This window comes from Eschscholzia californica, unplaced genomic scaffold, assembly GCF_041429995.1.
Source record: "Eschscholzia californica isolate CP2 unplaced genomic scaffold, dmEscCali1.0.p SCAF_3, whole genome shotgun sequence".
Lineage (NCBI taxonomy): Eukaryota > Viridiplantae > Streptophyta > Magnoliopsida > Ranunculales > Papaveraceae > Eschscholzia > Eschscholzia californica.
Window position 1 is genome coordinate 3,519,710 of NW_028238420.1, and position 27,860 is coordinate 3,547,569.

The window sequence follows — 27,860 nt, forward strand, 5'->3', positions numbered from 1 at the left end:
TCACTGAGCGTTTGTAGTCCAACGGTTAGGATAATTGCCTTCCAAGCAATAGACCCGGGTTCGACTCCCGGCAAACGCATTTATGCTTTTTCATTTTTTTGTGGTGCCGTGCTGATTTGTTTGGCTAAACCCATTTGGTGCGGTGCGAAGAGTTGACTAAAAATAGACACCGTATTGGTCTGGAGTAGACGCTCACAAATTAAGTCACCGTATAGGCCTGGAACCTAGTGATTACCAAAAGATTTGTGGTCGTATACGTGTATCATCATCCTACATCCTATAAAAATCTACACTACACACATATATTGGAGAACAAGTCTAGTCGTTGTCTTTTAAGTTTGAAGATGTTCTCCATGATAATCACCAACGATCATCTCCCGCTGATATACCGTTAGAGGCATTACAGTGTCTATATGACACTATAAGGTAAGGAGGTATTCTGAATTTTAGAGTTTGAGACTTGAGTATCGTTTCTAAATGATAAAACTTATTTTCCAAAAATGTTTATTCTAAAGAATTCCCCTGACCCACATAGGCCCTAAGAAGATAAGAAGAAGAAGAAATCTAAGAAAAATAATTCTTTTTATAGATTCTAAAGTTTAGATAGAAAAAATACACACAAAAATGTATTATAAGTTTAGAGGGTAAGGTTAGTAATAATTGGTCTTGTTCTTCACTACTTCATTTGGAATGGGTCATGACTTCTACAAATACTTTACTTGTTGATGTCTTTAAATTGCTGGTGGATACACCAACCATTTTGGTTAATAGTTTTGGCTAGGAGAAAGAGAACATAAAAGAAATGAACAATGGAGATGAGTTGGTGAGGAAAGAGGTACCAAATCTCATTTTATGGATGAGAATAAATTGAAAATATGGGTGTGGGATTTGAGAGCATGTATATGTTTTGTACTTCCTTTCTTTTTTGCTTTGGTGTTGGAAACTGTCAATATTCTTCGTTTCTTGGAGACGGATGAGAAGAAGCTATCCTATCGTGAACATATCTATATATAAGGCTCAGTCAAATAATTTTGTTTTAACGTAATACACAATGTGAATTTCAGTGATGCATTAAAATGTAAGTGTAGTTTCTCAAATTGGATAAGCGAGTGAAATACAGAGATATAAGTCAAATAAAATATTCATAAAACATGAAAATATATAACTTTCAAACCCATCTTACATAATTATAGTAAAGATAGATCTAAATTAAAAAGACTAAATTTCTCAAATTAAAGTCAAGTACAAACTTCACCACCTTCAACAAAACCAAATACTTAATACTCAAAAGAGAAAAACATATATAAGCCCAAAGATACAAATCACACGTAAATTATTACATATATCAACAAAGTAGTGACATAATAACTAGCATTGAACACTTAATACTGGTTAACTCTCCTGCAATTTTTCCTTATCTCACCTTTTGAACCTATCAATGGTGAAAGATTTCCCATCCTAACAATGGATTTCGCGAAATGATTGAAGAAAAGTTTCTCATTTTTGGCATATTGTTTCACTAATTCCATTGAAGTTTTGCTCTGTGTAAACAGTATTTGATCAGAACTAAACAAACCCTTTGAAGCTAAAATGTTCTTGTAGTAGTTATTATCAAATTTTGTTGGGGTAACAATGTCCATGACAAAGAGGTTTTGATCACCACCGGATCTCGGGCACCGGGTTCTCAATTGCGCAGCGTATGATTGGTCAAGCGAGTAGTCGGGTTGCCCATTTCCTGACTGATTGTAGAGCCTTTGCTTAAAACTAGTGCATCTAGCATTTCCAATTGTATGACTTCCTGTATTCACGTAAACGTATAAGGGAAAAAGACTATTTTGCCCTTTGATAATTCGTTAAAATTTTGATAAGCATGCGTAGAAAAGAAAAGAAAGGCGGTGTTTTACCGGAGAGGGCAACTAGGTCAACAATGTCAAGTCCTTTCAACTTGAACTTTGTTAAGATAGTTTGGAATGTGTTGTTAGGTGCAGGAATGTTGTAGTTAGAACCACTAATGCTTGCATCTCTTGAGTCTCTTCTTCCCAATGGGACTTCCCAATTTGGACCACCAGCCTAAAATATATACACAAATTAAATATTATTAAACCTTAAAACATTTTCTTAATTCCTTCGTATAGGACAAAAAATTGTTAATCGTATATGTAGTTTTTTAAATACCAAAACCGTAGAATCTCTAGCAGCAAGAGCTAGAATATCAGCACAGGAAACTATCTGAGGACATTCCTTCTCCAATGCGTATTTGATCTCATCAATGACTTCAAATCCACGAGCCGAGTTTCTGTTTGTGTTCGACCGCTTCTCACTGATTAGTGTTCCACTACTATCTAACAACACGGACGCATCACAACCCTACGAATCCGAAGTATAGAAAGAACTTAACTTAGTGAAGCAAAACTAAGGTAGAAAGTACATAGTACTAGTTAATTTTATTAGCTAATGAATGAGACCAAACCTTAACAAAGCAATCATGGAAATGAAGTCTAAGCAATGAAGCAGCCATTCGAACTTCTCTTGCAACGGCTTTTTCAACGACAGACCTAACGATTTCTTCAGCTTTCGGACACGAGTGATGGTAAAATTGTGGGTAAAGGGAACCACCATCCTTCTTAATCATATGAGAAGAACAGAGAGGAGAAAAGGCAAGTAGTGAAAAAATCATGACAAACCACATTGATGAAGAGAAACCCATTACTTAAAAATACAAAAGCTTCAAAATGTAGATGAATAGAGAGCTTGTTTTTGATGAATAATGAGAGAATTGGGGTTAAGTATTTATAGAAGAAGGATCAAAGTAAAGCAAAAGAGTAGGTACTAATACCACATTTAGTTAGAAACTAGGTTCTTAATTAATCTCCCAAAAAGTTGTATAAAACTAAAAATTTTGTCAACCTAAAATGTTACAACATGGAATTTACCTAAGATCATATCTAACTTGATTAGTTTTAACTTTATTGTATGTTTTTATGTGATTGTATGGAACCAAAATATGGAATATTAGGTGATAGTGTTAGTTCAATTTGAAATAGGTATAGTTGGGGAGCTGCTCCTATACTTTGTCAAATCTAATTCACTATTTCTAAGTTTACGATTATTTTATTTTGAGAAGGAATATTAGTTTACTTTGTCGTTTTGAATCTATGGATAATCTCCAAAAGCCAACAAGTTAGGATTAGAGGTGGGAATGGGTCCGGGTCGGGCCAGTCGGATTCATGTCATTCATCAGGTCGGGGCGGTCGGCCTTTGAAACTCTCTGTCCATTCGGGCTTTCGGGTATAATCGGGCGGGTAATTTAAAAAATCTTAGTGTCCAAAACCCGTCCGAGTCCGTCAAACTTTTCGAGTTTCTCGGGTATCGGGCGGTCGAGTATCGGGTTTTCACCAAAATTTCAAAAAATCTCAGTCGAAATGACCAAAATATTTCTATTTCAATAGTACCGAAATTTCTATCGAAATTAAAATTTAATTAAATTTTTCTTAACAATGTTGTGTCAAGGGCACTCCGCATTTGGACAACAATATATGTATATATAACTATATTATACACTTCAAATACTTTAAAAATATATCTATATATATGTTATACATGCATACATAAATACGTACAGCAAGTATACATATAATGTGCATAGGTATTATCGTTTAAATGGATAACATTATTAGCGGGTTATGTCGGGTAAAGTTTATCGGGCGGGCTCGTGCGGGATGCCGGGAAGCGCTTCAAAACCCGTGCCCGATCCAATGATTTCATCGGGCCAGTCGGACTAAACCGTCCTTTGAGTTTCAGGTACCCGCGGGCTCTAACGGATTCGGGTACCCATGACGGGTTTCGGGTTTGCGGACTTTTTTCGCAGCCCTAGTTAGGATGATAGTTTGTTTAGGGAAGTGACTGCAACACCCCCATTTTGAAACCATAAATACAATTTGACATTGATCAGGTAGTTTATTTCTTAGTTTACAATCCCTATAATATTAAGTATTAATATATGTAAGTATATATATATATCGGTTGGTTCGGTTTTCAAAAATCTTCGCCCATATCAAACCAATCAGTTTTCAGCCTAGCCATTGCTCATGCCTGCTTATTGGCATCCCCTTTCTTTTTGATTCTTTGGAAATTAAGTACGATAGTAATTATCATGTATTTCACAAACGATGAGAAATGAACTTAGGAACCCTAGGGTTTAGGAGTACATGCACTATCAGTTGTCGGTGGCATTCCCTTTCTTGAGTGTGAGAGACCAATTCTTCCCCGTCTAGTTTTTGTTGGCCGTTGGACTTAAGTGTAGTTAGTCTATTATCTTCTGTTCATGTAGGTGTTGTGGCTTTAATGCAAATTCAGGAAGGAATCAAAGAAGTTGGATCAAGCTGAAGACAAAATTTGCTAAAACACCTTGAAGAGAAAAAAGATATCATGGTTATTTCCTTTGGAAGATCAATGGGGTCGATATACAATCAATCTCTGTCGCTATAAATAGAACACTTTACACGATTACTTAGTTGGCAATGTTATAAAATATAAAGCAGCAACACACCGAAAGGAAAATATCTATATTCATGTCACAAAAAGCTTATGGGTAGTGTTTTTAGAAAAAATGAGTGAAAAACCCAAAGATCTAGACCCTAATAAGAAAAAAACCCACTCAAAAATAATAATGTCAAAAAAGCCCATTTTTTGAACATTTTGAAATATGTAATTATGTTGTTAACAAGACAACATATTTTTTTCATAATTCCATTTTACCCTTATTTGTTGACAACATATATCATTGTGTTGTTATAAAATGTTGACAATATCTATAATAATGTCCCAACTTATTATAAAATGTTGGCGTCATATATAATTATGTTCTTAACAACATATATAATGTATTAGTCAAAATATTATTTGTTCGTTAACGGGTTTGTTAAATACAAAGGATAATATGCATAACATTTTAATTTTGGGTTTTTTGAGCTTACCCCCTCACAATTAATTGGTAATTGAGTTTACCCCCTTCAGTAATCGGTAATTGAGCTTACCCCCTTGAATTTAGATTTTTTGTCAAAACTAGTAAGGATATGTTTGGTATGTGATCATAAAATCAGAAAGTAAATAATATATAAACAAAATCAATCTTTACTAATCATATTCTTGACCAAATCAAACAATAAAATGAGGTAGAATCCCTAATATAAATCATATTGAAGAACAGATCTTCTTGGTAGTGACAATTATTTCATGTACGCCAAACATAGCCTTTGTGTTTTTGTCACTAATAGTAAGTCCAAGGGGGTAAGCTCAATTATCCATTATTGAGGGGGGTAAACTCAATTACCAATTACTGACGAGGGGGTAAGCCCAAAAAACCCTTTAATTTTTGCAAAGGACAAATAAAAAAAATGCTTTAGTCTTTACATTTATGTTGAAAGCAAAACAAAAAATGCTGAAACCATTTATTTTTTCACAAGACAAATCGAAAAATGTTGTAGCCAAAATGTTTGTGTTAGTTTGTCTATGTAAAATGCAAAAGAAAAAAATGCGAAATATTTTGGCAAAACAATGTCTAAGCAAGAACGAATTTGTTCAAAAATTTACAAATTGTTGAGACAAACTAAGATTTGTTCAGAAATTTACAAAATTGTCGAGAGCAAACCAAGAATTGTTCAGAAATGTTCAAAATTGTTTTTTGACGTTGATTTGGGAGGAAAGTTTCATTTTGGAGGGTAAAATTGTATTTTTACCTACTGGGTTTTTTCCTCATTATTATTTAGTATAGGGCCTGATTCTCTTTAACTTCCCCATTTTGGGCCTTATAATTACCGGCCCGTGTTTTTATTTGGTTTTTATAGTACTAATATTGATACAGAAGAGAAAAGGGTCTGCCATGAGAACCAGAGGCTGAATCATCAGAGAAGATCACACCATTAGCAAAGTACTTACCTGTGGGAATACCTGTATTTGCGCTAATAGAAGATTTACCTGTGGGAATACCTGTATTTGCGCTAATAGAAGATAGTGTTTTTATATAATCGATATGAATATTAATTGATAACTCTAGTGCTTGTTCCAGACAAGGTAAATTTCATAAGGCGTCTGGAAAAAAGGGTAGCCGCTAACACTTTCGGAGCGCTTCTAAAATAACCTTTACTTCTTGGGGTTTATATTCGACAAAAACTATATAAACTAAACTAAAATTTGACCGATGGTTTTGCCAATGAATATCGGCTACTGCTGGTCGTTACTCTGATAGCAACATCTACAAATGAAAATCTAAAGCCATAAGCAACTTGCAAGATCACAGTTTGCCCTCCTACACATGAAAACAATATAGATATACTTTAGCACCCAAAAATCAGCCCCGAATTGACTTGCGTAAGCTTCATGAACCATGTGTAAGACTCATCTTTAGAATGAAATCCAGGAAGGCCTTTTTGTCAAACTAAAAAAAACCCTCATCACCTTTAATAAAGAAAAACCAAAGTTTACAACAGAAAGAATGAATAATTAAACAAAAATATGTCTCAGCTTCTATTTTATGTTGATTTCCGTTAAAACGGAAAGATTGAGATCTTGATCACACCATTAACTTGTCATATATTATATATATAAGGAAAACTCTCATCCCTTTCTTCCTCCAAAAGGAAAAGGTTTCGATTCAAACCTCGGTGACTTCTAAAACCCACCAATATATCAGGGAAGAACCTCACGCAAATCTTCTCCTATCACCTCTGACTGCTTTCTACTGTTCTGGTGGATCTTTCTGTTTCGGATCTTCCTGTTCAGGCTCAGCAGGCTTCACTTTCCGGTTGCAGTATTTTCCAAATTTTCGAGCAACTCCAGTTTCAACCAAAGTGTCCCATATCTGCCAAAGTTATACATAGGGAACATGTTCATATCATTTCCTTCCCCTATGCGGAAACTTTGTGTTTTTGGAAATTTAAAAAAAAAAGGGGGGGCGAGCCATAGGGTGCACTTACTTGCAGATCTCCTTTAGACCCTCCTACTGCTAGCAAGAAAGGGCTATCCTCTGAGAAAGATACTGAAAATACAGCTCCCTGACAAAATTATTTGTATAATACTTTTCTAGTGAGCAGAAGATTTTCCTCGATAAACAAGCAAACAATAATAAACTAAAATCAACCAACAATACAAAAAAGAGTCTTGCTTACAGCTTTAAGATTCTTTGTTGTAATACATGAAGGTTGGTTGTTTGACAGGTCCCATAGTTTCACCTGAGATGTAGATGGGTAGGTTTATGATCAACTACGCCAAGAAAAAAATCGAAAGACATGAAGATACTTGAAGTTAAGGGTGACGAGGGTGTACCGTTTTATCCATAGAACCCGTGGCAAGTAACTGAAAGAAAGATGACATTGATACATTAAATACTAGTAGAGCGCAAAAAAGAATTCTTGGATCATGATTCTTAGAAATTTGTATTGAAATAGACGTACCTTAGGGGCCGTAGGACAATAGGAGACTGAGCTAACAGCTTTATCATGAGCATGAAGAGTAAAACATGGCTTACAACCCATTGACGGATCTGATGCAGCGGCTCGGACATCAAAACCTTGGATAGTACCATCTTCAAGACTTACCTGGAAACAAAATGGGAAAAATGTATCAAGCAAATCCCAAAACGTGGGTTCAACCAGCAGAAAATCTGGAATAAGAAACTGACTGAAACAAGGGAAATAGACACTAAAATTTCTGCTCATCAGTTGTCAATTTCCCAGCATCAGCTTTATCTTTGTTAAGGCATTTAGGCAGAAACTCACCACAAATGAGTGCTGATCATGTGGATCCCAAGCTAAACTTTCAACATCCGAAGAGACTGAAGACTTGATACCAGTATGTGAAGGATACCTCATGTCCGCCTGCAGTTGGAAGCAAGGTTACCATGAAGACATGCTAATAATTCAAAACCCACAATATCTTCCTACATATGTAAGTGTCAGAGATATAATAAAACAGTGTTGGATCAGTTAAAAGAATATTGTACTAGGACCTGGCTAACACTAGGGCTGCAACAAATCTGGGTTTACCATTTTTTTCAATCACTTGTACAAATGCAAGGGATCAGTTGCTAATAATAAACTACAAATTTCAGAAGTTGCATATTTCTCCCACAAGAAAGCTATATTGGACTCATATTTCAAACCCTTGTCAGTGTATTCTAGCTTCTCAATATGGCCATTTCAAACCCTTGTCAGTGTATTCTAGCTTTTGAATATGGCTAGTTATGACAGAAAACATGACTCTTGTGCTTATCCGCTGTAGCTTAAAACTTGTCCATAAAAGCAAGGATGATTATCTCCATTACCAACACAACTGAGCGATCAAATGATCCACTAAGAAGAACATCGGGCACGTGTTGATTCCATGCAACAGCTTGAACCTGAATAAAAAAGGAACCCGAATGAATGACTATTAATAATGCAATACTAGATCAGAATTAGGTATGAATCTAATTTTTCAGGAGTTCTTTTTAACAAAAATATACAAATAATATGATGGTTAATTAATATCTGCAACAAGATTGTTCTTTTTTCCTTGAAAGGAGAAGATACAACCTGGTCTTCCTACATTAATCCTCAAAGTCCGAATCTTTCTAATAAATCAAAATTTAAGAATTCGGCATTACTGCAGTCCTTATCCTTATTATGAAAACCAGTATCACCACAGGTATGAAACTATGGGGATCAAAGAAAAATTTTTGAGTCGTGGACCCGTGAGAGCACATGGAGGCGGTTAGAGAACATTTTGAAAGCAAAGTCGAATGAACACCTGAGTTCCAAATCCCTCCTAACTAGAAGTAAGCCAGGTTCCCCACAGGATTAACATACAAATTATATGATTATATACTCATTAGCATGGAAAGAAATATGCTAGCCTATGTTTCCTAGAGTATGTTTTGAGTATTTTTACCGAATCATATATCATGCATATTTTTACCTTGTCAGTGTGGTGTTCTCTTGTGTGGAAACAGTCTCCAGTAACCAAATCCCAAATCTTAACAGATTTGTCAGCACTTGCACTAGCAAGGTATTTCCTGGATTTAGACAAAGACAATGCAATATTAGTAAAACCACTACTTAAAATGCAACTACTATTTTAACTAGTCGGTAGCTTACTTGACTTCCTTATTCCATGCAAGACCGAGGACAGAGTCAGTATGGCTATCCTTTTTGTATTTGATTGATGTCTGAAAAGGTAATCAAGCTGTCAAACTGGGGAAGTAAACCTTATAAGAAATATATAGACTGATAGTAAGGTAACACCTGCAAGCATAATACTTAACCATTATGCAAGGACACAACCAGAAGATATATGCTTTCTATTAGGGCATATAGCTGGATGACAGCTATAGTTTTTATGATGGATCAATTTCCCCTTAGCTACCTTGCTGAAAGGCCAAAAGTTGAGTTAGTGCAACCCACTTTTGAGCACAAACATCAAAGAACGGCAGAAACCACAAGAATCAAACTTGTATACGCGGACCATATACTGTTTTTTGTAAATTTATTTCTAAGAGATTGGTGAAATTCGGAGCTCCCTGACAGTTTCAAGCAGAACTTCCGCCTTTATTATTGTGGCAGAGGACTCGGGAGTTATTATATAATGAAACAATTTTGAAAAACGAAAAAGAGATATCGAAGGCGAAACAAATTAACTTAGCTAACCTTTTTTCCTTTCTTCTTCTTCTGCTGGGCGACACCACCTAATACCATAAATGGTTGGAGCTCGTCAATCTGAAAAAGAACTCATATCAAATCAACAAGGTATTAGATGGAGTAAATTAAACATTAAAGATCCAGAAAACCTGACGAGTAATCAAGGATCAAGTTGCCCCAACCAACATGATGAAGAATTGAGATTCACTTACAATGTCTAGATCCCAAATTTCGATAGCAGGCTCCATTGTACCTACGGCTACAAAATTTCCTGCCGAATTGAGGATGGAAAAGTCAAAAACATTAGAGAAAAGTGAACACCTCTCCACCTAAAATGTCGTTCCTAATCTTCTTTGTGTCTCAAAGACAGGTTGTACTAGGAACTAATATTTATTTCATAATTTTACAAACAATGACTGCATCTGTAAAGACATAACGACGTAAGAATGGGTTTCTAACGAAAAGGTAGTTTCTCACATGTCACAGACCATATAAACCACAAGGTGTTAAATCTCGACACAAGGGTGTCATCGGCTAATTTGTGTCAGAAATATCTATCACTATCCAACTGATCTGCTGCTACACACTTCGAATCATTATCTCCCTCCAAACCGACCATCAATCACCAAAGATTCATCAAATCCTAACATATCCAGACTTCATAATCTATGCAGTTAGTGAGCACTCTAAGTCACTCTTTGATTACAATAGCTTCACGGTATGGAGCCATGGAAACTCATTCTACATAGTGTTTTCTGCGTAAGATAGGCATTATCTTATTTAAAACTAAGTTACTTGTTGAATACTAAGTCACTCATTCAGTATCGTGTTAGGTCGATAAAACATTACTCTGGGTAATGTCACTCATGCCTAATTAGCAATGGTTGCTTCAGAAGTATTGCAAGGAAAAGGAAAGGAACTAATAACTAACTCAAGAAAATATGCATTTGTGTCCCTTACTGGGACTTTCCAAGTTGTCGTATTCGACACCCAGTACCTGCGTCAGATATTGATACCCATTTCAATATCGATGTTACATAGGCTATTAACTTAATCCTAACATTCTTAAAAATTATAAATGGTATGTGAAACCATAGCTTGTTTCTTGTCATTTGCAAACCGAACAAAACAAAGGAAAATCATGACAAATTGACAACCATTAATAAGTTTTCTGATGTAGAATTGTAGCTCAAAACAAACAACCATTTATAACTAATAAATACTTAGATCAAATAACTCACCTTTATCTCCACCTTTAAGGTTACAATCAAGCCATGCTGTACAAAGTGGAAATGCAGGAAGGATAATATCGTGATGAGAATACAGGTTAAAATCACCATCTTCCAGTTCCTCGCAGATACAAACCTACAAAATAGGTAACTTTGGTCAGCTGTACTTTCTCGTCTCAGTTTAACCATGAACACACTAGTTAACTGACTACCAGTGAATAATAGACAATAGATAGACGAGTCTGGAAATAGGACAGAAGTTGTCAAGTATATTTTCTATGCTTCAAAAACTTAGCCAGCTGATTGTTACTGAAAATAGTATCTTCGTTATATTTTCAACAAACAACATGAGCAGCAAAAGTGATATAATGGATGTGAATTTAGACTATCAAAAAATCTAAACGCAACAGTTATCACACTATTCTAGAACTCAACAAAAAACAGGATCACCTAACCAAGTATACCAAAAAGAGGACAAGTGAGACCAACTCATCTTTCATAACTTCACCCAAGAAAAAAAAACGTGGTTCATTTGAAGTTGAAATTTCATCCCAAAAATAGCTAAGCATACGTAGGCCAAAATAATAGGATAGTTATGCCTTGAATGAAGTCTAACCCACTAGTACATGCCTGAAGTTGGCTGATCTCATCATCATTGCGTGCACAAACGATAACTGCATCCGTTGGTTTTATAGTCATGTCCTCAATTTCTTCTGCGTCATCGTCATCATCATCATCTGCCTTACCTTTCAGATATGGGTCCATGTCAGGAAGGATTATGTTCTCGTGTCCAGAGCTAAAAATTTCAACGCCTAGGTCATCCAAGAAGAAGGAATTATTTGTAATAACCAAATAGAAAATTAACTTTGCAAATGGTATTCCATAAAGTTGCTAAACACTTATTCTCTTCCTAACTTCAGAGAAGTGCTATATTTGTTCATGAAACAATAAAGACGAGGAATTGGAAATCAACTTTGCAAGTGACATTCCAAAATTTCCCAAACACTTGTTACGTTCGCAACTAAAGAGAAATACTATATTCGTTCATGAAAAAGTAAACAAGATGGATTCTTTTGTCAAATTAGGTTAGTAAATAAAGTACGGATTTTACCATCATCCTCGTCGTCATAATGGTCCATGTCAAGCTCCCTTAGCGCATCGGTGACATCTTGCGTACTTGTCTTTCTAGAAGTTCTATCAAGTGCCTCAGCTGCAGCTTTTGCCTGGGAAACTACATTAGCCCGTTTAGCATCAATATCCATTTCTCCATTTTCATCACTTTCATCACCGTCATCAGCGTCCGACCCTCCGCTGCATAAGATTCAACTTTCAAAACCAACATGATGCAATGATTCAACCAAAATAAGAAGCAAGGATCCACTAAAGACATGTTAAACCCATGTTTGATACATGATGGTTGTTGACTTGTTTCAAGTGTTTTGGCGTGCTTTAGGCATAGCAGCTCCATGGATTAATGACAGTTTGACAGTTACGCTGGATATTTGAAATATTAAGTTGACTAGTATAAGGGTCGGGTCGAGAACTTCAGTTACATATAGAAAACTAATATTGCCTGATTAGAAAAATCACTGGAAACAATAGAGGAATATAACATGCTCCTAAACCCATCAAACTGTCACGCTATTTCTGGCGCGTGGGGATGGAATGTGATCACAAGAAATATAATTCCCAAATGATGTTTGGTAACCAGTAAAAAAGCAAGACTCGATTCTGAAGGGAAATGTTATTCTTCCTAAAGGGAGAATCCTTAAGCCAAGGGAGTGTGTGTGTTTGTGATTCCTTTGCTCCTAGAATCGTCAACCAAATAATCTACAAACAAAACAATCTCTACCAATCCTATTCCTACCAAACCATGGTCTTGTAATTACTAGGAAGCACAATACAAGATTGTTATTCACAGTAATCGCAAACTTTCCGACTTTCCCACACGTCTATAATATGACCCAAAGAAAAAGATGGAATTTGATACGAAAAAGTTCATACCTTGCTAAAGCACTATTTTTCAAAATCTCATCAATTTCCTCCTTAGAAGGTGGCTCAACCTCAACTGCAACAGCTTTTGCTACCCCCTTAGGAACCCAAGAAATAGCAGAAATCATTCTGCTCCACCCAAATATACTAACTGCAATCATCACCAAAACATACATCTTAATAACTGGTGGATAGAATTCAACAAAGGTTAAATCTTTACATTAACTTGAAAAGATTGAAGCTTTAATTAAAAAAAAAAATATTCACAAACGAATTCTGATCACCACATAGAAGTGAAAATCAATAACCGAACGATTCTGAAAAAGAGGTTAACATACACTGATGAAGCAGAAAATTACAGGTTCACTATTACATAAACCCTAACCCTATTTTGTATTTTTTCAGCAGAACAAATTGAGGTAGATGAGAAAAGAAGAAGATTTACCTTGGAACTGAAGAAGATGACTGTTGATTCGAAGAAGAACTGAATAAGAAGAGGGTTCTTCGGTTCGTCCCCTCTCTATTGTTTTTGGTCCATTAGGGTTTAAGGGTAGAGAGAGAAAGTGATTTCAAACTAAGACCAGTCCAGTGGGCTTTGACAGTTGGGGTTTCAAAGAAATTCAAATTTTCTTATAGACACCCTCAACGCTTACGGGTCGCCTCACCGATCGCAGCTTGGTCGCATGACTCGCATCTCTGTTGAACTAGTCTCGAGTTTGGAACACATTTTCACTAACATAGGCATCCCTCATTTCAACGTAGATTTTCTTCTTTGACATGGCGATCGTCTTCCTTAAGAGAGTTTCCAAAATCAATTTGAAAAATATTAAGGTCCGAAATCTGTCAAACAGGAAAAACAAAACATCAGAATTATATCCAAACAGATTTGTCAGACTGGGCCTAACATGTCCAAACAGATCAGTTGATTCGTCCTGGAGTGCTAGGTCCTGGATACAATCAATCCCAGCCCGTAGCCCAATTACTTGTGAACCAAGTTATACATTATTATTCAAGCATCAAATAATGGGTTGGGAAATGTTTGTATACCTCATTACAAACTTGTATTTGCCCAGAAATTGGTTGGTAAGTGCCACTCCACGTAAATTTCATTATTTTGTAACCCCCTTCATCCATGGTTATATTCTTAGATGTTAAAACACAACTAAATGGTGAATACCTCATTCGGATTTATCGTTTTGTGAATTTGAGTTTTCGCTGGCAAATGTCAGTGCCGAAGAATGTCGGTGGTAGTGGACCTTTACTTGGGTTTTGGAAATGAATGTTGTTAAGGTTCTTTTTTAGGAAGAAAAAGGTAGAAGAGATAAGGAAGATGAATTTCAACCTTAAATCAGAATTCACAAGAAACAATGAGGAATATAAGATGCTCCTAATCACATCAATCCATAAGGCCATGTTTAGCGCGTGAGGATGGAATGTGATTAGTAGAAATCGTATCCTAAATGATGTTTGGTACGCAGGGAAAAACCTAAACTCGCAGTCGGAAGGGGAATGTTATTCCTCCTAAAAGGAGTCTGTTTCTAATTCCTTTTCTCCCTAATAAAGACATACACATGTAACCACTCAACTAAAATCTTTCACATTTAGTTTGTCGCGCGTTCATAATCTAGTACTGTGACACCTTAAGTGATATTTTTCTACATTATTGTCTAGAGAGATGCTAGAATCACAAAAGATTTTGACAAAAAAAGGTTCCCAGCTGATGTGGCGGTTGTGATTTTCATCTCTCAACGGCCTAGATTTGGTCAAAGTTTGAAACCACACCCGCCACATCAGCTGGGAACTTTTTTTTTGTCAAAATCTTTTGTAACTTTATCATTTCCCTATTGTCTATTAGGGAAAATTAGAAAACATCTTCTCCAATTTGCTTTCGTAAGATTCATTTTTGATAAAAAGGTTGATGATGATTTTATTAGGAAAATATTACAAATCATACAGATAGTTTTTCACAAGGTTCTTTTGTGGCTATCTCATTGGTTGCACAAATAGTACCTTTGTACCGATACCACTTAGAACACATTAAGAAATATACAAAATTCATAGCGTCCACAATAGCAACCATGTAATAAAAGTAATCCAGTCTCCCTTTGTTCAGATCCTCCGGCAGCCAGTTCCCGGTTGTAGCTCCTTCTGTTGTTTCATGAACTACTGAAACCATGAAACCACTTACATAACTCGCTACCGCGATTGCCATGTAATAAAACGATATTGCTATACTTCTCATGTTCTCTGGAGATTGTTTATAGTAGAATTCAACTTGACCCACAAGACAAAATGCATCGGCAAGACCACTGATAGCAAGTTGGGGGATTAACCAAAGGCCTGACATAGACGAAATGGCACCACCCCCTTTAGCAATACCTAAAGTCGGGTACATAAGAGCAATATTTCTTCGTCGTTTTTCGACTAATGCAGAAGCTAACATGGAAATGATAGACAAGAAAGTCCCAATCCCCATTCTTTGGAGAAGTGTTATACCACCTTCTTGACCTGTTATTTTTCTTAAAAACGGAACTAGAAGTCGATCATAAATAGGAAGAGATACTGCCACAGTAAGCCAAGTGAAGGCCGAGTAAGATGCAGCAGGAACCTTGAATTTGCTCTTGCCAAGGCTCCTATCTGATTGAAGAGCTTGAAAAACTACATATGTAAGTAATAGTCCTCCTGGGATATGAAAGATGGCAGAGGAAACCCAAATTGGAAGCACCCTTACTATACATTTCACTTCTTCTACTTGTTGCATACTGCAAAGCTTCCACGGATTAGCAGATGATCCATCTTCGTTTATCTGATCTTCAACTGTTGCGATTGCTGCCTTGTCAAGAAATCTGCACCATTATCATCATCTAGAATTATATATTTATCCATTTAAGAATCACTTTTTCTCAGTTAAGTTCTATGTAATTTCGCACATCACTTGGGCTAGTCTGGAGTCTTGGCTATAGGGGAGCTCAAGCTTAGTAAGTGTGGAGGCTTTCTGGGTAGGTTGTGGCACATTCACCAAAAACAAACCTCTGTAACCAGCTTGGTTCTGGGTTTGAAAAGCGGGGACGATATGACTAATTGGTGGGGCTTGGTCGTTACAGACTAAAACGCATAATGTAACAAGACTAGGTAAGGACGTGTCTGTACCTGAATTGATTTGTATAGGGAAGCTTGGAGTTGATGGAATTGTTTGTAAAATGTTTGAAAAGAGAGGTTTCTGGATTACCCGGTTGGATTAATTGTCGTTTTCTTGTTGCAGCAACAATAACTTGAATTATGCTTGTAACAGGACTCCCCTCTGGCTTTACTTTTACATATATTTTAGAACCCAAGAAGAAGAGAATACAAGCCATGAACATAAGAGAAGGGGGAAGAGCTAATCCCACAGACCAACTCACGTTAGATTGAACATAAACAATGAGAGTCACAGACACCAAGAAGCAAGATGAAAGGACAAAGTAATACCAATTTACGAAGCTATTAATGCTCCTCTTTCCGGCATCTGTTTTCGGGTTGAACTGATCAGCTCCAAATGCCATGTTACATGGCTTAATCCCACCCGAACCGATCACTAATAATATCAACGCAAACATAAGAAAAGCCCATTGTGCTGCAGTGGGCTGAATACATATTCCGGTGTCGTTCTTTCCACAATTTGGTGGATGTAGTTTGTGTATTACTGCAGTCAGCATCACTAGAATCATCCCCTTCAAGACAACGAGCAAATGAATTTTTAGTAACAGTTCTTAAAAAATTTCGATAAAACTGATTACGGGTAGCCTAAATACCATTAGAGAAGCTATAGATGCAAATCCAAGTGTCTTGTATCGTCCAAGATAAGTATCGGCAAAAAAAGCTCCCACCATTGGTGAAAAAAATGTGCTTCCATTGAAGACATTAATAAGTATGGCAGCTGTGACGTGCTTCATATTAAAGACTGATGTGAGATAGACCACGAGGTTAGCCGAGATACCCCATGTCCCTAGTTTTTCGAACGTTTCATTTCCTGCATATTGAGGAAGATACACAAGGGAATTGAGTTTTTAGTACAAGACGAATATTGTATACGGATGCATATGAAAATAAGAAAAGATTATTGTATACTCACCTATGATAAAAGGCATGGCTTTGAGCCCTCTGTACTTGGTAATGTTAGTTTCATTTGGTGAAGTAACTTTCTCTTCCTCCATCAATGGATATTCAAGGTACTCTGGCATTATCTTCCGACTTTACTCCCTTTTTATAGAGGTAAAAACCACACTCGTATCGTTGTTATATCGTCTCTGTAATATTTATCATCATTATGGATTCCATATCTAATCGATTGTGAATCAAGACCTGCAAATATTTTAAACAACCATTATCAGATTAATCAAGTGGAGAATACTGCTAGAAAGAATCATTATCCCAAGTTAGTGATAATGTGATGCTCTAAATACTTTAATTTAGTAAACTAAGAAACCCATGCCTTTGATTCTCTCTTCTCCACTACGACAAGTAGAATTTTGCATAATACTTCTTATTCCCAACTTTATCTTACCTTCAACTTACACTCGTCTTCACACCGATATAGAGATTCTCTATGGAATGTTGTTTAGATTAATTTCTTTGGTCATATGTTGTAATGAACCAAGCTTCGGTAGTCATCGATATCATCCCTGTCTTCAGCCAGCCAAGTCCAAACTCAATGGCTACAGAGTTTTGTTCTTCACAGTTGATCCATAAACTCGCCAAAAAGGCCTTGAGACCCACTAGGCTTGAGCTTGCACCTAAAGCCCAGTTTCCATACGCTTACACATATATATCTTTTCACAAGAGTTGCATATGATTTTACTTATAGTCTAACCAACTAAGAAATGACGAAATCTATGCGTTTCCGATAGATCATAGATTTACCGTAATATTTGACTATTTTTCGTGAAGATGTTCTATAGGATCATTGAAAGAATGAAAACGAAAAAACAAAAGCTCAATTAGGGTAAACAAAAGAAAGAGGTGAAGGAAAGATTATTCCTGTAGAAAAACTCAATTTTGTTGTCTTCATGTGAACATTTGCCACTTGACTTTGCTTTTTTAAGAAAAGTTGTAATTGTATTATGGAAAGTAACTATTCTTATTGACTTCCTTTTTTGCCTATAATGGGTGTTCAAAGAAAACATGAACCATTAAGACTCACTTTAGTGTTATTTAATTACATTATTAGGAACTCCTGGGCCTCTTTCCTTCCTCCACCATGCAAGGTTGCAAGCCAGAGTCTCTCTCTCTCTCTCTCTCTCTCTCTCTCTCTCTCTCTGTATTGAGGGAGGACCCAAGTTGGTTTTTTTATCTCTTAAATAAAACCACAATAGTAACACTTGATTAAACATCACTTACCACTCAAAGAGAAAACCATTTATGATGAGCCTAACTAGAAACTGACTGGTTAGCCATTCTAAAACGTGAGCAGAATAAGCGTTTAACAAGTAACTTACTCTGTGATCTACCTCGAAGTGTATATTCTGCATAACTTCGAAGAACGTTTGACCTGCACAAAACTAATAATTCTTAAAAGAAGGAAAAATACACCATCACAAAACATATTTAGATTACAATCATAGAGATAGTATTTCAGGGTCTTGTGTTCATAGCTTCTCAAGTTGGGTTTTCATGCTCTTGGCTTGTTAGTTTTTGTATTGATGTAAGAACAAAATGAGCATAAATAAGTGTGTTATAGTGATTTCAAAAATGACACATGAAGTCCAAATTGGAAGAAAAGTACTATGTCCATATTTGGGTTTTATTTTGACATGGACTTTCGAACCGATAGAGAGATGTAAGTATGCTACTAACATTGCATATAAATGAAGAATGTCAAGGATACTACTGTACTGTAGCTTTCGGGAGCACGAAGGGAACTTCGATCATAAAATGGAACAAATGGACCTAACTTGAGCATCGAGATGATCCAAAGTGAACCAGCAAGGATTTGAAACTTGGTTCCTAAGTGTCTATCCATTTTTAAAGGCTTGTGCTGTTGTGAAAGTTCCTTGTTGTGTCATGTAAGACATTTAACCTCTTCAACTTATTGAGTGCTATATTGTCCTTGATTTAGGCACCACTCAGGCCCACTAGTCTAGTTCCACTTCGACCTTGGCATCGGCCTCTGCCTTCCCTAGACCACCCCAGGCTTCCCCACCTGGTCAATTTAGACGCGAAACCCACCAAAAACACCTTGACAATATGTAAGACAAGTTGTCATGTGGAACTATATGGATGATCGAACTTTTTAGTTCTGCTACTCATTTGACGGAACTAATTCAGATCTGTAAAGTTTCGAAGTTGGAGAATTAAAAGAATGCGAAAACGATGAAGAATTTCTTTCAACACATTTGAAGAAAACACATAATACGAATTCCGCAAATTGAGCTAAACTAACATATATTCATAAAACTAAGATAAAAACTTTATATATTAAAATATCCGTCCTTGGAACAGAAAGAACCAACATAACAGAGTGAAGTCCTAGTTAGAGTACTTATCTAAGAATAATTTGATGGAAGAATAAACATAAAAAGAATTTTAATGTTTTGCCAGTCGAGATAAACTAACACATATTCATAAAAGTAAGATAAAAACTTTATATGTTCAAATATACGTCCGTCAATCAGAAAGAATCAACAAAATAGAAAAGAAAAATATCAATCAGATGTTGAAGTAGGCATCTCGAATCGACAGATTGGGCAGAAGTGGCTCTCCTCCAACCACGGAATGATGCAGTTTCCATGGTAGACATGAGAGCAGGGCAAGTAAATGATGACTTCTGAACCTCTTTCTAATTCCTCCAAACAAACCATACAATTTGTTTCTTTTTCTTCTTCCTCGAACTTAACCTTCTTTAGTGCATCAATTATATCTCTTGAAGCAGGTACCATTTTCGGAACAATCCCCATTGATTCTTGAATAGCTTGTTCGACTTGCTGTTGATCTTCTTGTTGATGAATAGCAGCTGCTTGTTCTTCCACTTGCTGTTGATCTTCCACTTGTTGTTCTTCTTCTTCTTGATGATGAATAGCTGGTGCTGCTTGTTGTTGAATGGATGATGTTTTTGTGCGCACTAACTCGACTAGATCGATATCGACGTAAAATTCAATCTGATTTAAACCTTTCATATGCTCTTCGTTAGCAGTTCGATAAGCACTTCTGACAATGCGTTCAATCAAAGAGTAATGCTTAAATTGGCGAGGATGGATACCCATATTAGTTATAAATGTTTGAGAAATAATTGTGTGAAGATGGTGTCTGAAATGGAATGGATTGAGATCGATCTTGGCGACAACGGGTGATGGTGTATTAGGAGGGTAATATGTTTCTATAACTCTGCCTCGTCTATCAATAATGGAATGTTCTTCTTTAAAGTTGAACATAATATCAAAATGGTAATGGTGGAGAGTTTAAGGTCTGAATTACTTATCATATGTTAATTATATACTAATTATGTCATTTGAATGTCCCACTCAGTACAATTGGAAAGAGCACCTGGGGTGGTTTTAGCGTAATTAAGATTTGAAATCAATCCAATTTGACTAGGGTCAAGAGTACCTGGGGTGCTTTTAGCATAAATAGTGCGCGCCTATGAAACTTCTCTTACAGGTTAAGGAGGGATTTCCCTTCTTCATCTTCAGATCCATAATTGAATGAGATCTTAAAATGAAATCTTTTCTTTTTGTTGAACTCTTAAAATGAAATCTAACTATATGAATCTCAGTACATTTTCAAGGAATACAGTAAAAAAATGACAATCATAAATAGAAAAGGAAATGAGCCAAGTACACACCAGAGATGGTTTAAAGTTCCTGAAGTTGAAGAGAAACCCCATGGAAAGAAAAATCTCCCAGATTTCTGATACAAGTTTACTTACTTCGAGCCATATTAGACGAGCCAAATTACAGGAACTTGCTTTAACTTGATTCCCACTTTGTGAGATAAAGTTATCCGATCTAAGGAAAGATAGTTCTTGGGACATCCATTAGGAGGATAAATATGTTTCCTGGAAGTCCTATTTGTTGATATTTTCGAGTTCCCGATATGAACACAGGCCTCATAACCATTGATAACTGGATTTTCTACTAAATTTCTGCAGTCGTTTCCCAATTCCAAATCCAAATATCCCAGTGTATCAACGACTTCGAAAAGAATTTGCTGACGCTTTCTCCATAGTAAGGAGTCAATTAGCTCAACCTACAGTGTATAGGTTGGTACAACTTAGTTTCCAATACTAAGAAGATTAATTAGAAAAACACATATAAATTTAAAAGTTAACGCAAGATCTTTGCATTCACCAAAACGAAAAAAAAAAAATATTGAAACTGGACTTACATAAATTGGAACTTCATTGAATGAGTAAGTTCGGATCATGCAGTAGTTTGCAAGCCCAAGAGCATGAATTCCATTGAACTCCATATCCGTCATAACATCGCCAAATTCATCTTCCAACTTTTTCAGGTCCAAATCACTTCTTGGAACATAACCTCCAATGGCTGACTTATGCTTTTTAAGATTGTCGATCAACTTGCAGGCAACTTCCCCAGCTATGTGCTTCTGATATGTGGGAACCAAAAATATCCACGCTCCGTAAACCTGTTCATTTGATGAAGGAATCACCAATTCTGATCCATCTGCAAATATTTCTGAAACTAGAAGCTCATCCATGAAAATACTAACATGAAAGAAACTACTCGGGTCAGGAATCTTGTATTGACATATTTCAGTGTCATTAGCTCCATTAACAAGGTGCAGGTTCACGGACTGATATGAAATGTCTTTCCTCTCGTTGGGTCTTGATACCATATTCTTAAAAAGGGAATGACGCGCGATAAAGCATATAACAATACCACAATATAATTTTCTGGAGTTGTAAGGTATCTTGAACTTAAACTCATCTTGTGGTTGTTGAGTAAACTTTTGAAAACATGATACAAGATTGAGATCACACTTTTCTAGTTCCACTTTTGCTGATAGATGTACTGTATGGGGAATTTTTGCCGTGTTTAATGCTTTCTGCAACAACAAAAAATGAACTTCAGTAAACAACAGTATTTATTAAAGAACAGAAACATACATGAATGAACTCACTAATCCGAAACGAAAGAGTATATAAACAAAATGTGCTACATGGTCACCACTGGCACAAGTATGGATGGGATTTTAGCCAGTGAATACGCAGTCCAATTCGTTATCCCGCATCTGGGATTTTAGCCCATGAATACGCAGTTCAATTCGTTAACCTGGATCTGTCGTGGGCCACGGGTTGAGGGCCCGACTGGGCAGTTCGAGCCCAGCATGCTGGAATACAAGAGTTGGACACTGGTGATAAAGCTCACCCAAGTGTCCGGTAGATTGGCCCGACCAGCCCACAGGCTTAAGCACCCAGTGGTTCCTGGCCCAGCCAGAGTCCCACCTACGTGGAGTCGATGTGGTGTTAAGTAAATAGTGTCAACAGGTGACCAACTGTGTTTAAAGAATTTCGAAGAGATTACTGACCTTTAACCACTCAGTGTCTTGGAAAAGGTACCAATCAGATAAAAACAAATGGAGCTCAGACAACTTATTCAATTTCTCGAGACCAGCAATCGTTCGTAGGTCGAAACATCCATTCAAGTTCAAGCTTTTCAGATACTTCAGATTTTCAATAGAGTCAATGTTAAGAAGGTTCTTGCAATTTGCAAGATGCAAAGTCTGGAGAGTAGTATTATGAACAGGCACAATAACCTTCTTCAGACCTGAGCAATCTTCAATTGTAAGTGACGATAACCCTCTCGGAATTTCAAAAGAACTGATATTCGAACATGAAGATATAGAAAACGAAGCAATATTGAACGGTCCAGATCCGATGCCTTTCAAAGAAGGAAGTCTCATACTCAACAACTCTAGTTTTTTAAGAGCAATACCTTTCTCACAAATAAACTGGAAGAGCTGATCAGTGACGACGCAATTACCAAGACGAATCTTTGTTATTGTCGACATCTTAGGGAAAGCTCCTGTTGTCAACTGGAGGCTAGAACACCCGGTCAAACTCAACGATGTCAGACCTGAAAGTCCTTTTGCAGTCGCAGGAAGCTTGGCTAATTTCGAGCATTTAAAAATGATGAGACACTTTAGACCATTCAGATATCCCATTTCCTCGGGTAAATCTAGTATTCCACAGAAGGCAATGAACAATGATTTGAGCTGCCTTAAATGTCCAAGAGAACTTCCTAAGCCCTCAAGCAACGGGAATTGACTGATTACGAGATCCTTCAAATGAATTAACTTCGTAAAAACAAACGGGTCTAACGTCTTTACCTGAAACCCTTTCCATAATGAAAGTTCTTCCAAGTTCTCGAGTTCTCCAAGATAACTAGGAAGTACTTCGAACTGTGAACAAGAGATCTTCAAAGTTTTAATACAATGTTGAAAGGAAATCTTGTTAGGCAAAAGAATTCTTTTGCAAAACGATATGTTAAGAAACTCGAGCTTGCTCAAACCAACACTGATATCTTTCTCACTCTCCAATGCCAAGCACAACTCCAGGTTGAGATACGTTATTTCCTCTAGCTTGTGAAATGATGAAGGTAGTTTAGATAACTTCGAACAACCTCTCAGATTGAGATGGTCCAACTTTTCCAACCCTTCGAAGCTTGAAGGCAGAAATTCGAGATTCTTACAGTCCGAAAGATCTAAGTGTTGTAATCTCTTCCAATTTCCTAAACGATCAGGTAGTGAAAGCAAACCAGTACAGCCAGAGAGATCTACGTACTTAAGTGTGTAAATATCACAGAACCCATCAGGGATATCCACAAGACTTAGGCAGTGACTCAAAATCAACTTCTCTAATCGATTTAGAAGTTTGATTGATACAGGAAATTTATGAAGTGAAACACAACCTCGCAGGTTCAGCTCTTCAAGCTGCACTGGTATCTGCAAAAATCAAACAAAAGTTAACTAACGGACCGTGCCGAGTGGTCTATAGACGGGTCTTGTGCACAATTTAAAAACATGAAGCTCTTTTTAGGAATATACCTGACGACTATCACTCCACAGACTCGATAGTTTTCCTCCTGACAAGTCCAATATACGTAAATTATGGAACGGTAACTCCATAGGAAGAGGTCCACTAGGACAATGCCTCCAGCGTAACCAAACGATATTTTTCGACAAAACACTAAAATCCCCTTCGACACATGCATCTTCGAGAATCAACAAGCGCAATTCTGTCATAGGAGCAAAGGATTGCAAAGGCCACCTCTCGTATTGGTCTCTTATGATCTCTGACTTCGGGACAATAATCGAACCCAATCTTTCATCCTGTATTTGCTTTTTCGTCAATGTTATTCCTTGAACATTTTCAGAGCCCTGGGTAAAAGCCACCACAACAAGACAAGCAATAAGACTCCATACCTTCAATTGATAAGATTGCCCACACTTTATGCTAACAGTAGGCAGCCTTTCAAAAGAGAGATGGTCTAAACTCAAAGAAAATAATGCGATAGCAAATGGTGAATATGATGTGATTTGAAAGATACATACAGATTGCAGGCTGAGAACTGTCATAACATCATTTGGGCGCCAAAGACGACTACGAAGCCCAGGATTTTTGACATTTTCTCCATCGACTATCTTTTCGGCCATTTGTCTCAACTGATCGTGCATTTGAAACTTACCTTTATCTACCTTAATAAGGCATTTCTGCTGCAAAGACTGAACACCAACGGATCCAAACCACCCCATTGCATTCCAAATCCTAATAGTCATTTCCGTATCTTCTCCGACGAAAAACAGAGCTATATCAAGAAAAATTTGCTTTTCCGACAAGTCAAGGGCATCATAGCTAACTCTAAGTTGTCTCTCAATATCACCAGGTAAACTCTCTGAGATATTCTTCAGTGTTTCTTCCCAAGCAGGTAACTCTTCTCCAAAAAGCTTTCCTCCAAGTGTTTCCAGAGAAAGTGGAAGTCCATCACAATAACTAACAAACCTCTCAACCAAAGGATCGAACCCAAGAGAAGGCGAAGGCATGAGAAATGCGTGCCAACAAAAGAGTTCTCTGGCATACTTCCTCTCTAATCCTTCCATATTGTATATCAAAGAGTTCGAAACACATTCGATTAATTTCATGTCACGGGTCGTAATCAAAACAATGCTGTTCTTATGAACAAATTCAGGTACCCAGAGAGCATCTAAATGATCAGGATCATCAATATTATCGAAAACTATAATTACTTCAGCTCTATTAAGACACTTTTTTAGAAGATATTTACCTTGATTGGTACTGTGTATTTGATGATCAATTTGAAGCAGATCCTTTAAGAGAAGACTTTGAACTCTTTCAAGGCCAATAGTTTCTACCTTACCTTTCACATCTTCAATAAAGCAAGCTGCTTTAAAGTGGGTTTTAATGGTGTTAAAGAACTCTTTAGCTAAAGTGGTTTTTCCAATCCCACCCATACCAACTATACCCAAAACCCTAGTTTTGCTTAAATTGGATCCTGCTTCAAGGAGTCTTTCCAGTTTTTCAGTTTTCTCAGCTAGACCCACTGGATGTTTAGCTACTTGTAGTGATGCAGAATTCACCTTCTTCATCACACTTTGCACCACTGCTTTCAACAATTTTCTTGAATTCCTATTGAAAAACATAATTGAAGATTAGGGTTTTCAAAATTAGGGTTTGAATTGGTAAGAAAAAGGAGAAATTAAGGATTACATACCCAAGGAAATCACTGAATTTCCAGCCAGAGAGCAAGGCAGTTCTTTCAAAAGCAACTTTCCAATCATCATAATTAGGGTTTTCATCTCTAACCCTAGAAAATGCATCTTGAAACACACCTTTCACTACTTTTCGAACCTCTGATGGTCTTACATCGAAAAAAATAGGAATCAAATCTATCTTACTATCATGAATCTTCTTCAATTCTTGAAGCCGAAGATTTGAATCTGCAAAATCTTTGGATAGAACCAGTATACAAACAGAAGCAAGAAAAATAGCTTCATCTCCAGAGAATGAAACGGAAACACCAAGTGTTTTAAGATGAGAAGAAAGATCTGAAACAATTGGTGTCACTGAAATCGAATGAGAGTCGAGTATAGCCACATCACACTTGACCGGTGTTTGAGGAGAAGTGCGAGAGATATTCCACGGAGATGGAGAAGAAGAAGGTTTAAAACATTTAGGAAATTTTCTTCGAAAACGAGAAATTGAAGAAGTTTCCGGCATTGTCGGTTCTGTAGTAGAAATGATGGGAAATTGAAACTAGGGTTTTGCTCAAAAATAGAAATCAAAGAGGAAGAAGAAAAAGAGTTCATTTTGTTTGAATTTATTAGTGAGATTGAAGTGAGAGAGAGAAGACTTTTGAGAAGGATAAGGAAGCTTCGTTAGAAAATGATAATAGTAAGTTGTTGGCGCCAATCTCAAAAAAAAAAAAAAAAAAAAAAATTGTTGTCGCCAATTTCAACTGGATTTTCTAATGCCCCTTATATATGGACACCACTATTTACTACAGCAAGTCTACACAACCCGCCTACTGGGACTCTCACTTGAAGTGCATGTGAGAGAAACAAAGGTTTCTCCCTCCTCTCACGTGGAGAGAGAAAATGTTCGACTGATCTAGATCTGGTTCACCATGAACCAGATCTAGAGAGATAGAGAAATAAAAAATGTTTTAGAAATAAAAAATGGGTTCACCATGAACCAGATCTTGATGTGTTAGATGCCTTCCTTCTTCTAACGTCTTCCGTTCCCGTATTTACAGTCTCCTGAATGCTTAGAATTTCTTCTACAATTTCAGGTGCGCTGATCTTCCTTTCAGCAACTTCCAGAATTGCGAGCAGACTTTCAAAGGAAACTTGGCCAAACTTATCTTCAAAGTCTGTTACTACATTCTGAAATCTTTCATCGAGCGAATTCAGGATGAGGTCAACTGCCATTACGACTGGCATGGGAGATCCCATCCATTCCATGTCTTTGAAGTGATCAATCATCTCCAAAACATGGTGAAGAGCGGTTTTCCCTTTCTCAAGTCGTTTTCTCAGTGTCACCATTGTGATTCTAAATCTCTCCATTCGACATTGTGTTCCAAACACATCTCTGAGTCGTCGAATGATGGTGTATGCTTCCATGTCAACGAACATATCTTGATATTTTCTTTTCATGGACATTAGCATTAAACCGGTTACTAGCGTTGACTTCCTTCGAATGTCGTCTACTTGCTTACGCTCTTCATCAGAAGAGGTTTCTGAAAGCACGGGGATTGGAGTGTCCAATACTTCTGCGCTTGCTCCTAGAACCCTTCTTAGATTTCTTTTCCATTGAACGAAGTTGGTATCGTTCAACTTCTCAAGTATGGTATAAAGGTTGAAGATGTTCTTTGTCATAATTAAACTACATGTAAGAAATGCGAAAGTGATTAAACTTGTTATCCTGGCAATTTTCTTAATTGGCCTATATTATTCTATATTTATTGTCCCTTTAGAATAATATAATTCCAAGATCCCATTCCTTCGAAATTAAGCGTACTTTGGCACTGCCCTTAATTCGTCGTCCTGGGTGAGTAATGATGGGTCATGAAAATGTCCCATCATAGTCGTTTAAATTAGCCGAGTTAGTCTGTTTCGAGTCTTTATTGTAATAAAATGGTTGGTTTTCTTGATTAGGTGTCTTTTGCAGAGTTAGGTGTGAAAAACGGTTAAAAATGAGAAAAGATGCATAAAGGGTATTTTGGTCATTTGGAGTCAAGGATATTTTGGAAATTTGGTCAAGGTCAGTGCATGGTTGGAAAGTAGAGGTCGAGACGAGTCCGTAGGAGAAAACGGAAGTCAAATCGGAGTCCGGACGAAGGAATAAATCAAGGTCAAAGTTTTGTCAAAGAGGGTTGACTTGTGGGACAATAGCGGGCACGCATTTGGCACGCGGGATTCGAACAGACACGTGTCGCAGAGCAAAGGCTGGTATACG

General features: G+C 36.9%; 3 protein-coding genes and 1 non-coding gene across 10 annotated transcripts; 1 reads left to right on the forward strand and 3 right to left on the reverse strand.

Moving 5' to 3' along the window:
* The first annotated feature begins 7 nt into the window (after window positions 1–7).
* TRNAG-UCC (transfer RNA glycine (anticodon UCC)) lies at window positions 8–79 on the forward strand. The gene has a single exon. It is a non-coding gene; the product is annotated as a tRNA-Gly (tRNA).
* A 1,046-nt stretch (window positions 80–1,125) lies between these two features.
* On the reverse strand, window positions 1,126–2,919 carry LOC147547756 (peroxidase 72-like). The gene is made up of 4 exons (XM_086671999.1): window positions 2,471–2,919; window positions 2,176–2,367; window positions 1,905–2,070; window positions 1,126–1,798 (listed from the first exon to the last, which is right to left on the reverse strand). The coding sequence occupies exons 1-4, from the start codon at window positions 2,705–2,707 to the stop codon at window positions 1,383–1,385; spliced, it is 1,011 nt and encodes a 336-aa protein (XP_086528125.1). The 5' UTR covers window positions 2,708–2,919; the 3' UTR covers window positions 1,126–1,382.
* A 3,506-nt stretch (window positions 2,920–6,425) lies between these two features.
* LOC147547757 (protein NRT1/ PTR FAMILY 2.9-like) lies at window positions 6,426–17,182 on the reverse strand. Of its 2 annotated transcripts, XM_086666588.1 has the most exons (18): window positions 17,004–17,182; window positions 16,684–16,901; window positions 16,043–16,602; window positions 14,903–15,738; window positions 13,581–13,586; window positions 11,531–11,646; window positions 10,913–11,036; window positions 9,884–9,942; window positions 9,681–9,749; window positions 9,132–9,202; window positions 8,953–9,049; window positions 8,321–8,395; window positions 7,776–7,874; window positions 7,452–7,595; window positions 7,324–7,353; window positions 7,167–7,229; window positions 6,975–7,052; window positions 6,426–6,859 (listed from the first exon to the last, which is right to left on the reverse strand). In XM_086666588.1, exons 1-18 carry the CDS (start codon window positions 17,110–17,112, stop codon window positions 6,737–6,739), a joined length of 2,877 nt encoding a protein of 958 aa, XP_086522714.1. In that variant the 5' UTR covers window positions 17,113–17,182; the 3' UTR covers window positions 6,426–6,736. The 2 variants fall into 2 exon arrangements, with proteins under 2 accessions (XP_086522714.1, XP_086522713.1); XM_086666587.1 differs by lacking the exons at window positions 14,903–15,738; window positions 16,043–16,602; window positions 16,684–16,901; window positions 17,004–17,182 and adding exons at window positions 12,012–12,211; window positions 12,905–13,043 and having other exon boundaries at window positions 11,531–11,712; window positions 13,338–13,687.
* A 2,133-nt stretch (window positions 17,183–19,315) lies between these two features.
* On the reverse strand, window positions 19,316–26,353 carry LOC147547758 (uncharacterized). 6 transcript variants are annotated; one of them, XR_015237597.1, is made up of 8 exons: window positions 25,618–26,228; window positions 25,171–25,532; window positions 24,440–25,089; window positions 23,933–24,265; window positions 22,415–23,830; window positions 21,251–21,931; window positions 20,709–21,112; window positions 19,316–20,074 (listed from the first exon to the last, which is right to left on the reverse strand). XR_015237597.1 is itself a non-coding variant. In XM_086669122.1 (7 exons), exons 1-7 carry the CDS (start codon window positions 26,121–26,123, stop codon window positions 20,804–20,806), a joined length of 4,257 nt encoding a protein of 1,418 aa, XP_086525248.1. In that variant the 5' UTR covers window positions 26,124–26,228; the 3' UTR covers window positions 20,590–20,803. The 6 variants fall into 6 exon arrangements, 3 of the variants coding, with proteins under 3 accessions (XP_086525248.1, XP_086525249.1, XP_086525246.1); XR_015237595.1 differs by having other exon boundaries at window positions 24,440–25,532; window positions 25,618–26,353; XR_015237596.1 differs by having other exon boundaries at window positions 19,439–20,071; window positions 24,440–25,532; window positions 25,618–26,353.
* Between the last annotated feature and the right edge of the window lie 1,507 nt (window positions 26,354–27,860).

What these genes read in the sequence shown, in the direction of transcription:
- LOC147547758 (XM_086669120.1), bottom strand. Translation starts at nt 26,123, where the DNA reads ATGCCGGAAACTTCTTCAATTTCTCGTTTTCGAAGAAAATTTCCTAAA. An exon ending in AAATTCAGTGATTTCCTTGG is followed by an intron (nt 25,533 to 25,617) that starts GTATGTAATCCT and finishes GTTTTTCAATAG; the next exon opens with GAATTCAAGAAAATTGTTGA. An exon ending in TGTGGAGTGATAGTCGTCAG is followed by an intron (nt 23,831 to 23,932) that starts GTATATTCCTAA and finishes TGATTTTTGCAG; the next exon opens with ATACCAGTGCAGCTTGAAGA.
- LOC147547756 (XM_086671999.1), bottom strand. Translation starts at nt 2,707, where the DNA reads ATGGGTTTCTCTTCATCAATGTGGTTTGTCATGATTTTTTCACTACTT. An exon ending in TCCATGATTGCTTTGTTAAG is followed by an intron (nt 2,368 to 2,470) that starts GTTTGGTCTCAT and finishes TCGGATTCGTAG; the next exon opens with GGTTGTGATGCGTCCGTGTT. An exon ending in CTAGAGATTCTACGGTTTTG is followed by an intron (nt 2,071 to 2,175) that starts GTATTTAAAAAA and finishes TATATATTTTAG; the next exon opens with GCTGGTGGTCCAAATTGGGA.
- LOC147547757 (XM_086666588.1), bottom strand. Translation starts at nt 17,112, where the DNA reads ATGCCAGAGTACCTTGAATATCCATTGATGGAGGAAGAGAAAGTTACT. An exon ending in AGCCATGCCTTTTATCATAG is followed by an intron (nt 16,902 to 17,003) that starts GTGAGTATACAA and finishes CTCAATATGCAG; the next exon opens with GAAATGAAACGTTCGAAAAA. An exon ending in AAATTTGGGATCTAGACATT is followed by an intron (nt 9,750 to 9,883) that starts GTAAGTGAATCT and finishes GTTCTTTTTCAG; the next exon opens with ATTGACGAGCTCCAACCATT.